Source organism: Cynocephalus volans, chromosome 4 (genome assembly GCF_027409185.1).
Source record: "Cynocephalus volans isolate mCynVol1 chromosome 4, mCynVol1.pri, whole genome shotgun sequence".
NCBI classification, from domain to species: domain Eukaryota; kingdom Metazoa; phylum Chordata; class Mammalia; order Dermoptera; family Cynocephalidae; genus Cynocephalus; species Cynocephalus volans.
The window spans coordinates 71,292,771-71,307,578 of record NC_084463.1 but is presented as its reverse complement, the minus strand read 5'-3'; the positions used below and the strand labels follow the sequence as shown (position 1 = coordinate 71,307,578).

Here is a 14,808-nt window from a genome sequence, read left to right as displayed (position 1 = left end):
TATAAATGATTTTATATTTATAAATTTAAAATAAATGATTTTATATTTATTCCTTTTGAATGTTTATATGGAAATAATAAATTTACTAATATTGTTAACTCAATTTTTACTTTACAGGTTATCATTTAGCAAGAAATAAAAAATGTCTTTTACTTTGAAAATGGCAATTAAAGGGAAAGAATTAAGTACTTTTCTTTTGTGAATTATATTTTATGGTAATGAAAGAAAAGTTGATAGAAGAAAGCTCTTTATTGGAAGAATATGGAATATTTATGGAAGAATATGGGAATATTTCTAATAAATATGGAAAGAATGATGAAATTTGAAAAATCCCTATTTTACAAACCCTAATAAAGTAATTGGTTCAGGTGATTATTATTAAAGGTGAGCTAGATGGAAGACTGATGGAGAAATTTGTGAGAGAGATAAGCTGTCACTTCTGTACCCAGTAATCAATCTTCGCATCATAAAGATAAGACATTCAGACACTATCAGCCTCCTGATATGATGTAATGTGAAGTATACTTTCCAAAAGTATTGTTTCAAAAAACTGAGCCTGAACCTACTTAACATTGTTTTAATAATTATCTTTTTTTTTGCTTTTTACAGCTTTATTGAGATTAATCGACATTCAGTAAACAACACCTATTTACAGTGTATAATATAAGTTTTGACATATGTGTACACTTGAGTCCATCACTGCATTGACATAGTGAGCATTCCCATCACCCCCAAAGGTTTTTTCTTGGTACTTCATAATCCTTTCCTCCTATCTCCTTTCCCCTATCTATAGGCAACCACTGATTTCCTTTTTATTAGAGTAGGTTAGTTGCATTTTCTAGAGTTTTATATTAGAGGATAATACAGTTAAGTATCTTTTTTGTATGGCTTCTTACTCAGCATAATTATTAAAAGATTCATCTATGTTGTTATATGTATCAGGAGTTTCTTTTTATTGTTAAGTAGTATTCCATTGTATGCCATATCACAGTTTGTTCATTCACTCATTGGAAGACATTTAGATTGTTTCCAGTTTGGGGCTCCTAAAATTAAGCTGCTACAAACATTTGAACATTTTATGTTTTGTTTGAAGAAACATGATTGATTATACATATCTGTGGGATACAGTATTGAATATCTATACCCATGTACAATATGTGATGCTCAAATCAGAATTAGTATATTCAACATTATATAATAATTTTTTGTGGCCCTTTACCAATTTCTTGCTAACCCTTCTCCCCCTGCTTCTTTCCCACCTCTGGTGGCCTCAGTTCTGTTCTAATCTTTTGAAAATTCAACGTATTATTGTGGTTATATCCTTCTTTCTTTCTTATTTATTCATTTATTTATTTATTAGCTCCCGTTTATGAGTGAGGACATGTGGTATTTCTCTTTCTGTGCCTGGATTATGTCACTTAGCATAATTTTCTCTAAGTTCATCCATGTTGCTGTGAATTTAAAAAGTATTTCATTCTTTTTTATGACAGAGTAGTATTCCATTGTATAAAATATACCACATTTTCCTTATCCTGTCATCTGATGATGGACATTTAGGTTGGTTCCAACTCTTGGCTATTGTAAATACAGCAGTGATAAACATAGGAGTGTAGGTATCCCTTCAGTGTCATGATTTCCATTCCTTTGGATATATACCCAGCAGTGGGATTGCTGGGTCATATTGCAGTTCTATCTGTAGTTGAGGAAACTGCATACTGTTTTCATAATGGCTGCACTAATTTATGGTCCCAGCAACAGTGTAGGAGGGTTTCCCTTTCTCTGCATTCTTGCCAGCATTTGTTATTCTGTCTTTTTAATAATGGCCAGTCTAACTGGGGTGAGATGATATCTCAATTTGGTTTTGATTTGCATTTCCCTAATGCTTAGTGATGTTGAGCATTTTTTCATGTGTCTGTTGGCCATTTGTATGTCTTCCTTTGAGAAATGCCTATTTAGGTTCTTTGCCCATTTTTTAATCGGTGAACATATGCTTTCATTTCCCTTGAGCAAATGCCTAGTAGTGGAATGGCTGAATCATATGACAGGTATATGTTTAATGTTTTTAAAAAATATAAATTTATTAAAAGGGCTATTAAATTTATTAAGAGGGGTAGTTAACAGGTGCAGAGAAAAGGTCAACACAATTCTGTTAAGAATGTAATTGGCACAGTCATTTGGGTATGCATTCCTAAAGGCTTAAGAGATCTTTGCCTGTAACTTAAGAGGTTCGGCAGACTGCTAGCCCACAGATTCTGGTTTCCAGTTCAGCCTATACAACTGGGCAAATACAAGAATGGTGTGTATTTACTGTCGAAACTACTCCCCCCAGCCCCCCTTCTTTCAGAATCTGAGCCCTTTCAAATGTAAATCTCAATGGCTGAGCCTGTTGCCAGCCTCAACATATTTCCATTGCCATCTTTGACAATGTTAGCCCAATGGTAACTACGCAAATATTTATTGGAATAACATGGAGGTTAAAGAGTTAGGATATATTGAGAATATAGCAGTGTCTCGATAGGGTGGAATTCTAGGCCACTGTTGCCCAAAACAGTGCTAGTTAGAAGAGCCCCAATATAATTCTCCTAAGGAACAGTCAGGATCCCCTTAAACCCCTCTGCATGGGCAGAGTAGGGCTCACTTATGCCCAGGATCCCGCCCGTTTCTCCCCCTCCCTCAGTTCTCCAGAATTTTTTGAAATGTAAATGAAGGAATTGGCCCACTCACACTGCAGCACATTACAGCAGCTGGCAGCCTGGAAGTTTTTGTAGGGCTGTCTGGCAGGGAAGAAGTCCAAGAAATCCAGTTGATGTTGCAGAGTCCAAAATTCAGAGTGGGCTGCAAGCTGTCTTGAGGCAGGATGCTAGTGAATTTCACAGTTTGTCAAAAAGAATTAAAACCAGTTCCTAGGATGCCTTCCTCAAACAGTGTAATTTTTTAACTAACTGCCAGACTGTTTTCAAATGTGGTGTATACTAAATATTTTTTAAAAGAATAAATCTATTCATTTTTATAGCTGAGTAGTATTCCATTGTGTAGATGTACCACATTTTCCGTATCCACTCATCTGATGATGGGCATTTGGGCTGGTTCCAACTCTTGGCTATTGTAAAGAGTGCTGCGATGAACATTGGGGAACAGGTATACCGACTTGATGATTTCCATTCCTCTGGGTATATTCCCAACAGTGGGATGGCTGGGTCGTATGGTAGATCTATTTGCAATTGTTTAAGGAACCTCCATACCATTTTCCATAGAGGCTGCACCATTTTGCAGTCCCACCAACAATGTATGAGAGTTCCTTTTTCTCCGCAGCCTCGCCAGCATTTATCGTTCATAGTCTTTTGGATTTTAGCCATCCTAACTGGGGTTAGATGGTATCTGAATGTGGTTTTGATTTGCATTTCCCGGATGCTGAGTGATGTTGAGCATTTTTTCATATGTCTGTTGGCCATTTGGATATCTTCCTTAGAGAAATGCCTACTTAGCTCTTTTGCCCATTTTTTAATTGGGTTGCTTGTTTTCTTCTTGTAAAGTTGTTTGAGTTCCTTATATATTCTGGATATTAATCCTTTGTCAGATGTATATTTTGCAAATATTTTCTCCCACTCTGTTGGTTGTCTTTTAACTCTTTTAATGGTTTCTTTTGCTGTGCAGAAGCTTTTTAGTTTGATATAATCCCATTTGTTTATTTTTCCTTTGGTTGCCCGTGCTTTTGGGGTCGTATTCATGAAGTCTGTGCCCAGTCCTATTTCCTGAAGTGTTTCTCCTATGTTTTCTTTAAGAAGTTTTATTGTCTCAGGGTGTATATTTAAATCCTTAATCCATTTTGAGTTGATTTTAGTATACAGTGAGAGGTATGGATCTAGTTTCATTCTCCTGCATATCAATATCCAGTTATCCCAGCACCACTTGCTGAACAGGCAGTCCCTTCCCCAGTGAATAGGCTTGGTGCCTTTGTCAAAGATCAGATGGCAGTAAGTGTGTGGGTTGATTTCTGGATTCTCTATTCTATTCCATTGGTCAGTGTGTCTGTTTTTATGCCAGTACCATACTGTTTTGGTTATTATAGCTTTGTAGTATAGCTTAAAGTCAGGTAGTGTTATGCCTCCAGCTTTATTTTTTTTGCTGAGCATTGCTTTGGCTATTCGTGGTCTTTTATTGTTCCATATAAATGTCTGAATAGTTTTTTCCATTTCTGAGAAAAATGTTTTTGGAATTTTGATGGGGATTGCATTGAATTTGTATATCACTTTGGGTAGTATGGACTGCCATTTGCAACAACATGGATGGACCTTGAGAGAATTATATTAAGTGAAACAAGTCAGGCACAGAAAGAGAAATACCACATGTTCTCACTTATTGGAGGGAGCTAAAAATTAATATATAAATTCACACACACACATACACACACACACACACAAACCGGGGGGGGGGAGGAAGAAGATATAACAACCACAATTATTTGAAGTTGATACAACAAGCAAACAGAAAGGACATTGTTGGGGGGGAGGGGGGGAGGGAGAAGGGAGGGAGGTTTTGGTGATGGGGAGCAATAATCAGCTACAATGTATATCGACAAAATAAAATTAAAAAAAAATAAAAAAAATAAAAAAAAGAATAAATCTATGAAAGAGATGAGGTCTTATAGGTGTGTGTGTTTGGTTGTATACATATACAATATAGTGTATTTATATATTCTGTGTCTCTTATTTGTACTTCCACAAATAACAAAAGTGTAATTTTACTTTAAGTAGTATTATTAGAGACACTAATTATTCAAAGTGCAATAAAGCATCCTAATTATATCTCCTCAAGGCAGAGCTAATATTTTATATAATTTAGGATTTACCATAGTTATATATAAAACACTAATGTATATGATTTATAATGAAGTGTTCAGCCTAGTACCACCAATAATATATCTCAAGTTAGAAAACTGGTATATTCGCTAGTGTTAGTATGAATTTAAACATCCTTTGAGGAGAGGTTCATTCTTAATTTACTTATGTTAAAATTGCACAGGCCGGCAGATATCCTGAGATTTATTTTCAGGCTTTTAATATCATATTGCCCTGAAAAAAAATGATGATGTGAGTTTTTAATATGGTAGAGTGCCTGTACATTTCACTGTTGATCTTCAGTGAAATCTCATCTCACAGATCACTAGCATAAATTACAACTTGATCTTGTGTGTGACTGGCATAAATATTTTTATTGAGAAACATGAAAGTTTTCCCTCCCCCCTTTATCCTGCATGTATCAACATAGAAAGATAAACCTCTAGATATTTTCCTTTGTCTCACTTTATTAGTGTTAGCTTTTTTTGTAGGTGAGATCCTTCTACCCTCTCCTCCTTTGCATTCTTTTAGATTCATTTTCTCTATTTTATTAAATTTTTTTTCTATTTTGAAAAATTTGCACTATAATTCTTTTTCTTTGATGCTTATTCTAAATTTTCACATCCCTTCCTTCTAAATGATAGGATTTAGAAAACTTTAACTCTGGTCACTCCATCCCAACTTATATATGATTACTTTACAATGTTTTATATCTGCTATGTTTTGGGATCCAACTTTGTTAGATTTACAAACTTCTTGAGTATTTCCTTTGCTTACCATTCCTTTTTACCCATTAGACCTTCTTTTTCTGGTGATTGTTTTATCCCTAATGTACATGTTTTAAATAGTAAAGATCTGTTAATAGTATACAATTAATTTTGTCTCCAAACATCCTTATTTCATTTTTTTCTCAAAAAACCATTTTGCTAAGTTTATAATAATTCTAGATAATAATAATTTATATAATATAATTAATATATAATATAATAATTCTTGTCTTTTTCTCAACATGTTTTGTCTTTCATTGTTGCAGTTGGGAAGTAGCTGACAGTTTTTTCTTAATGATATTGTATCATTTCACTTTAGCTTCATCTAAGATCTCTTTTACTTTAGAGTTCTGAAATTTCATTGTGCTGTACTAGGTGATTTCATTTGTCCTGGCTAGGATTCTTTGAATTTTCTGAAGATGAGGAATACTGTCTTTCAATAGTTCTAGAAAATTCAAAGAAAGTTTCTTTTTAAATGTTGCCTCTGCCTCATTTTACCAACTCTTCCTATGAAACTCTGATTAAGTATATTTTAAACCTTCCCATTTTTCCCACATGTTTTAAAAATCTAACTTATTATCTTACATCTTAGTTTTTTTTCCTCTTTGACTTTAACCTTTAATAACTTCCCTTAATTTCTTTGGCACTTCAGTCATGAATTTTAAGAAGGCTTTTTGTTGGTGATGATGTTGCTTACTTGTAATTTTGAAATGTTCTTTGTTATAAAAATTTCTCCAGACATCTAGTTTGCTATATTCCCTCCAACAAAAATGTGACTTAATTTCTTTGATGATCCATTTTCTCATCTATAAAATAGGAATGTGTGTCTTATTCCTTCTCACTCCAAAAAGGATTTACTGAAGGTGACTAAGAAAAATATGAATAATCTACTAGGGTAAAATCAGTAGTTGAAAAAAATCAGTGAAAGAGGAAATTAAGATGGGAAAAAAATAAAATAAAACTAGGGAAACAGTTTATGCCAAAACAAACAAAAGAGCATGTGCTCTGAGGTTCTATGAAGATGGTATTGTTAGGTCAAAAATTATTCTGTGTGCTTCACAATATCTAAAGGAAAAAGGAAAACACAATTATGTATAAGATTTAGTGTCTTAAAATAAAAACACACCAGTTGCTCAGGAGAAGCAGAGGTATTCCTGAAATGTCTCTCATTGGTCTTTGAAATGAGAACAGGTGAAACAGGAATGACAAAATCTTCTGTGGCTTCCTTACAATTCTTACAGATCTCCCAAAGTATGCCAGTGGCGTTATGCAAGCTGTTAAGTATGAGTAGAACATGGAAGAATTGATGTAAATATAGTGTTATGGGGTGAAATTTTGCTCTGTTTGGAACCATTTTAAAGCAGTATTATTGAAAAAAGTAATTTTAACTCATTTAAAACATAAATAATAGAATGAAATTTTATTATTTGTGCTTGATAGAATGATAAATATGTATGTTAGATTTTGTAAAACAAAAAATGGTCCATTGTTATAAGTTACAGCCCTGTCCTCGTTAATAAAAATATTATATATTTAGACTTTCTTGTTCTGTTTATTAAAAATTACAATATATTATGATAGTGTTATTTTAAAAAGCAAGCCTCACATGTTGTTTTTCTAGGATAGAAAACATGACCTTTTTTCGCTGCTACAAATTTTATTCTTAAAATAATTTTTTTTAACATCATGCATAAAATAATTTGCACTTTTTCTTTAGACATCTCTGCATTCTTATTTGTTTTCTGTCATGTTTGACAAATTTAAAACACAAATAAGTGATAGCAAATGTCACCAGAGTTAAAATAGCGCTTCTGACTACCAACCAGTGATGTTTTGTAGTCTAGCAAAGCTGATAAATTAGGTGCTCTTGTAGGGTTCAGCTAGAGCAAATGAAAATAATTTATCAGAAAAACAAACAAAATCAAACCCTAAATCACTACAATTTTTTAAGATTAGAGAATCAATCAAAAGCTAAAAGTAACAAGTTTAACAGCATGATTGTGGATGTTTGACAATTAAATAGTACATTCATTCTGAATGATTTATGGCCCTTATTTTATTGCAAACTTTTAATATCAGAACCTAACAAAATAGGAAATATAGCCCAATATGTTAAAAGGGAAAAACAACTCACATCTCTCAAAAAGTAAAAACAGAAAAGTAGTCAACATAGTGCAAATGTTGAGGTTTAAAATACTGGCTTAGGAAAACATATACTTGTTTTTAGGATTTATTTTGTTTATGTTAGATAATCAATGAGAAAGCACAATTTTAATGTCTAGTTGAAGTAAAGAACAATGAATGGATACCTCACTGACTTTATACACACACAATATCTGTGATCCAATATTTAGCATGCTTGGTAATACTGTGGATCATTCTTAGCAAATTATTAAGAAGGCTAATTAATGTTCTTAAAGTGGGAGCCAATAAACACTATTTTAGAAAAGAAAATGAGTGAACTGATTTTGATGAGAATGATAATAAAGAAGCCGATAATATGGAAGTTATAGAAGTGAAAGTCCTGATAAGGGAATAATTATTTATCTTGTTTCATTTTAATTAATTGACCTATACTTTTATTGAAACCTTATGAGTAGAGGAAACATTGAAATGACAACTTAAAATTAATATCGTGCATTAAAACTTACATTTATGAATAATTTTTTCCCAATGAGTAATTACATAAAATTGCTTTAACGTTTTATATGGTGTTTGCTATTCTATTTACTATTTTTCCTGTCATTTCATATTTTTAAAGAAACTAATTTATGAAATTTTGAAATTTAAGTCAAACTGACAAATATTCTAGATTTCAGAAGTGAACAGAGACACCAAGGGGTTATTAATGATGGGCACTTAGAGCTTTCTGGGTAAAAAGCACTTTTCAAATAAGAGCCATTGCAATATATAATTCTTATGGTGGTTTCCCTCAATTTTAAGTTCTTTTATTTTTAAAATACTTAAATCAGTAAAATATGAAGACAAATGAACAGAGATGATAGGATTAAAATCTGTTTACAATATAGTTGGTTTTTATTTTTATGAAATGTCTGTTTTTGTACCCTGTTTAACTGACACTTTCATTTATTGCTGCTTATTATTTTCTTCATTCAGGTTATTTCACAGTTGAGGATCTTGGGCAGATCAGTAACAGCTGGTTGCAAATTTGATAGAGAAATCTGGTCTAATGAACTTTCTCCTGTCCTCAATCTATGGAAGAAACTAAACCAGGTTAGTAGTAAAATATTCTTTTGATTTTTTTTTTTCTTTTTTCTCCCTTTTATTTTTTCCAGCATCCTAAACCTATGTTCCCCACTTACACCTGATCCGTACAAGTTATCACATTGCACAAAGTACTAAGTATGAAGTCATGGCCTTTGATCTCCTTTCTTTATATCAATAAATATTGAAGTTAGTATTTTTTACCCACTCTTTGTTAAATCAATCTTTGCTTATATTTATTTATTTATTTATTTATTTATTTATTTATTTATTTATTTATTTATTTATTTATTTTAGCTTTCAAATAGTCACTGTTTATAATGCAAATGATGTAGAATGTTGTAAAAAGTAATAATTTAAAGCTCCTGAATTTTGTTATATATTTTGATGGCAGCTACAAAGAAACTGCTAGACCAATTCTCCTGATGGTTTTGTGTGAATATATTGAGCCAATCCATTAACTCTGGATAATAATCAAATTAATTGTTTCAAAACATTACCTTGGCTCTTGCATGTGGTTTTTCTCACAGAGAATCAAGGTGCCTGTTTATCTCACAGGAGGACGGACCAAGTTATATATCAATATTGTCCATGAGCGAGCTCTCTAAAATGGATCTGCTATCGATTGGTAGTTGTTTGCTATTGTTAGAAATCTTGCTTTACATCGCAAGGCTTCTGTGTTTTTTTTTTGTTTTTTTGTTTTTTTAATTTTAATTTTTATTTTATTTTATTTTATTTTTTTTTTGATGAAGCTTCTTTTTTTTTGTAATTTAATAGCGTATTTTATTTTATTTTATTTTTTATTTATTTATTTATTTTAAATTTTATTTTGTCGATATACATTGTGGCTGATTATTGCTCCCCATCACCAAAACCTCCCTCCCTCCCCCCTCCCCCCCAACAATGTCCTTTCTGTTTGCTTGTCGTATCAACTTCAAGTAATTGTGGTTGTTATATCTTCTCCCCCCCCCCCGGTTTTGTGTGTGTGTGTGTGTGTGTGTGAATTTATATATTAATTTTTAGCTCCCACCAATAAGTGAGAACATGTGGTATTTCTCTTTCTGTGCCTGACTTGTTTCACTTAATATAATTCTCTCAAGGTCCATCCATGTTGTTGCAAATGGCAGTATTTCATTCGTTTTTATAGCTGAGTAGTATTCCATTGTGTAGATGTACCACATTTTCCGTATCCACTCATCTGATGATGGACATTTGGGCTGGTTCCAACTCTTGGCTATTGTAAAGAGTGCTGTGATAAACATTGGGGTACAGGTATACCTTCGACTTGATGATTTCCATTCCTCTGGGTATATTCCCAACAGTGGGATAGCTGGGTCGTATGGTAGATCTATCTGCAATTGTTTGAGGAACCTCCATACCCTTTTCCATAGAGGCTGCACCATTTTGCAGTCCCACCAACAATGTATGAGAGTTCCCTTTTCTCCGCAGCCTCGCCAGCATTTATCGTTCATAGTCTTTTGGATTTTAGCCATCCTAACTGGGGTTAGATGGTATCTCAGTGTGGTTTTGATTTGCATTTCCCGGATGCTGAGTGATGTTGAGCATTTTTTCATATGTCTGTTGGCCATTTGGATATCTTCCTTAGAGAAATGCCTACTTAGCTCTTTTGCCCATTTTTTAATTGGGTTGCTTGTTTTCTTCTTGTAAAGTTGTTTGAGTTCCTTATATATTCTGGATATTAATCCTTTGTCAGATGTATATTTTGCAAATATTTTCTCCCACTCTGTTGGTTGTCTTTTAACTCTGTTAATTGTTTCTTTTGCTGTGCAGAAGCTTTTTAGTTTGATATAATCCCATTTGTTTATTTTTCCTTTGGTTGCCCGTGCTTTTGGGGTCGTATTCATGAAGTCTGTGCCCAGTCCTATTTCCTGAAGTGTTTCTCCTATGTTTTCTTTAAGAAGTTTTATTGTCTCAGGGTGTATATTTAAATCCTTAATCCATTTTGAGTTGATTTTAGTATACGGTGAGAGGTATGGATCTAGTTTCATTCTCCTGCATATGGCTATCCAGTTATCCCAGCACCATTTGCTGAAGAGGCAGCTATATATCGAACAGCCTAAAACCTCTACAAAAAAACTCTTGGAATTGATAAATGATTTCAGCACAGTAGCAGGATACAAAATCAACACACAAAAATCAGTAGCATTTCTCTTCTCCAATAGTGAACATGCAGAAAGAGAAATCAAGAAAGCCTGCCGATTTACAATAGCCACCAAAAAATTAAAATACTTAGGAATTGAGTTAACCAAGGAGGTGAAAAATCTCTATAACGAGAACTACAAACCACTGCTGAGAGAAATTAGAGAGGATACAAGAAGATGGAAAGATATCCCATGCTCTTGGATTGGAAGAATCAACATAGTGAAAATGTCCATACTACCCAAAGTGATATACAAATTCAATGCAATCCCCATCAAAATTCCAAAGACATTTTTCTCAGAAATGGAAAAAACTATTCAGACATTTATATGGAACAATAAAAGACCACGCATAGCCAAAGCAATGCTGAGCAAAAAAAATAAAGCTGGAGGCATAACACTACCTGATTTAAGCTATACTACAAAGCTATAATAACCAAAACAGTATGGTACTGGCATAAAAACAGACACACTGATCAATGGAATAGAATAGAGAATCCAGAAATCAACCCACACACTTACTGCCAGCTGATCTTTGATAAAGGCACCAAGCCTATTCACTGGCGAAGGGACTGCTTATCTTTAAATGAATAACCAAATTGTCACAAAATTTCAGTTTCTCCTTTAGCAGTACATTCCCTGTCTTAGTGTTTGGTAGTGTTCTCTTTCTCGAGACTCAGCTTCTTGTACCAATTTCTGAGCCCAATTTCCAACTTTTTTTTTAATGACATTGCCTGTTTTGAATGTTCTGAAGATTTCCAGATCCATGCAATTCTTTAAAAGTGTACACATATACAAGCATATTAATATGTATACTTTATGTATTATATGATAGCTGTTTATTCTGAGGAAAATGATGTACTATTATTTTCAGTCTGTACTTAGAGAATAAGATAGAAATTGAATGATTTGAATAATTGAGTGGTTACTCCTTATTAAATAGCAAATTAATGGTAAAAGTAATACTAATTATTGTAAAGACTTCATCTTACATTTTAGAGACATAATCTAGGTATCTGTTGGAAACCTTCCTTCTCTCTGAAATCAGGGAGAACTTATTTGACCCAATTTCCAGAGTTTGGGTGAGTTTGACTCTACTTCATAATTTTGTCACGTTGCTTCCTTATAATTTTCCTGTTTTTGCCTCTGAATTTTTACTGGCCATATTGTTTTTACCCCACATTAGATTTGGCCAGTCATGTGATTTTGTAGTTAATGAACATTTACAAAGTTGCAAGGAATAGCTTACATTGCCAAGTATATGGTCTACTAACTCATTTCCTTTGGACTTACTTTCTTTGAAATCCTGGCACTTCCTAAATTCTTACAGTTCACTCTTGCCTCTGTGTGAAATTTCTTGGGATGTATGTAGTTTAGTCTTCCTTTCTCTACTTGCTTCTGTTCATCAGGCCCATCTTATTTTTGTTGCTGGCCCTCTTCCCCAACTAATACACATACATAGTTTCTTTGTAATTCTGTTTTCTTTTTTTCCTGTTACTACATGTGACTTTGAAGGCGTATATATAAATTATTTGCTTCCTTGCCCCAGGCTCTCCAGAGCCAGGGTGGTGGTGGGCCTCGGGCCTCGGGCCTCGGCCATGCCCTCCTGACAAGTGCAACCAGCCCAGCAACAAGGGCCCCAGGTTCCCGAGCTGGGGTGGTGGGGAGCGAGGGCTTTTGCTACTCCCCTCTGCCATCTGCACCCAGCCTGGCAATGACCAAGCCACCCCTGGAAGCCCCCTGGTCTCCCCTTGGGAATGAGGGGGGTGCCACAGGCCTCAATCCCACCCTTCGTCCTTCCTCCTTTTTCCATCCCATTTCCTTTCCCTTTCTCCTCTCCCCCTTCCCTCAACTGCTCTGCAACAACATCATAGAATGTAAAAAATAGTATTAATAAAAAAAAAGGAAAAAAAAAATTATTTGCTTCCTAAGATCCAACCCAAGTTAAGAAACTCAAATTAGTTATCTGCCTTTCTCCAAACTCTTATTTGCAGTGTAGATATAGCCTATTATTTGTTCTCTGATGTTGGATTTATGCATCAACACATCCTCTCACTACCTCATTTCTACAAACAGAGGAAAAAAGGTCAAGTACAATATCATGGGAATATTGAGGTGTGTAGGCAGGAGTACATAAGAAGATTGTAGTATATGTTGCTGAAAGATTTTATTTTAGTGGAAGCACCTCGAGAAAAGTTATTTTGATAAGCTCAGTAGATGTTCTCAATGAGTAGTCACTCTGAAAGGGCTGGGGACAGGAGAAGGAAACCCGGGATCCCAAGCTAAAACAAAGTATCAAAGGGAAGGATAAAAGGTAGATTTTGGAGTAATTTGTGGACCGTTCATATGTGACTACTTTGACTTTTGTTGTTCCTACTGAAAATAGGTGTCCTTGGATTAAACCTGGGATCCACACTTTTTCAATTCATCCTCCACATTCTTCTTAATTATATTCTGAATCATATAATTCACCTTTTTTGAAAACTCATTTGGTTACTTAGGAATAAAATAAAATACCAACTCCTTAATGTGGGCATTTGAGGTCTCATCCCAGGCTGGCTGGCTGTCTTCATTCTGACTTCTTTGTACCACGTCTCATGTCTTTGCTATGCTACAGTATTTGTTGTTTTGTTTGTTTGTTTGTAACATACCAGGTCCTTTTAAACATTATTTGTTCTTGTGGTTCCCTCTGCATAGATTTACCTTCCTCTCTGTTTAGTTTGATAACTCTTTTTTATAATCCTTAACAGTCTAACACAAATACTACTTTTTCTCTGTGCTTTCCAGAGATATCTAGTACAAATCCTGTGGTAACAAAGATTAGTAAACCATCTCCGTGTCTTAAGAAGCTCACAAAAGGTTTAATGTGTAGGTTCACAGAAATAGTATATATTAAAAAGATCACTTTAGATCTATTTGCTTTTTGTCCTTATTTCATGAAGCCTCTTTTTAGTAATTTCTTGAGAAGTCCCCTTTCTTTGATTTCCAATTTAGTAGTTATTTCTTTATATGAAGCAACATAGGAGTTAAAGAATTGCTAATGAAAAATATTATAATTTTCATTCCCAAGATAAACCGCTTAGTTAAATATTGTTATATTTTCGATATAAAGAACACATTTTTATTTGTTAGGATTATGAGATTATCTGTCATGCGTTGCTTAACAATGGGAGTATGTTCTGAGAAATGAGTCATGAGGCAATTTTGTTGTCATGAAAGTATATTATGAAAGGGAACATAATACAAGGGATAATAGGAAAATAGTTGTTGCTGAGTCTCTATGGGCCCACTTTCCACATCTGTTAAATGAAGATTTTGTAACTCTCTCAAAGTGAAGAAAATTAAATGACAGATAGGGATTGTGCCTGGCATTCAGTGATTGTTAGCTAACTGTTAGTAACTATTATTTTGCCATGGGGATGGGTGGAAATCATTTAAAAATGCAAGAATTCTAAAGTAGACAACAACCCTTTTACTTGGGGTCAGGTCTAATGCATCAAATGCTTTGCTTTTAAAGGTTTTAAAGGTCTGAGCTACCTTTGGAAGGGCCACCCCATGGGTAAGCTAGGCACTCCTCCTCAACATATTCTGCGGTACATTTGTTCACACCAGCATCACCACAAAGACATCAGTAATGTGATTTGCTACATTACAACTACGAAGTCACTAGGCAATAGGAATTTTTCAGCTTCATTATAATCTTATGGGACCACTGTTGTATGTGTGGTCCGCTGTTGACCAAAACGTTATGTAGTATGTGACTGTATGAGGGTACTTCAAGAAGTTTGTGGAAAAATAGTATTAAAAGATAATACAAAT

General features: G+C 34.0%; 1 protein-coding gene across 2 annotated transcripts in view; it reads left to right on the top strand.

Moving 5' to 3' along the window:
- DYNC2H1 (dynein cytoplasmic 2 heavy chain 1) overlaps positions 1 to 14,808 on the top strand; it is a 321,263-nt gene that overhangs the window by 204,996 nt on the left and 101,459 nt on the right. For both annotated transcript variants that reach the window (XM_063092854.1, XM_063092855.1), the window contains one exon: positions 8,723 to 8,839. In XM_063092854.1, the coding sequence (XP_062948924.1) occupies positions 8,723 to 8,839 (117 nt within the window). The remainder of the gene's footprint in view (positions 1 to 8,722; positions 8,840 to 14,808) is intronic.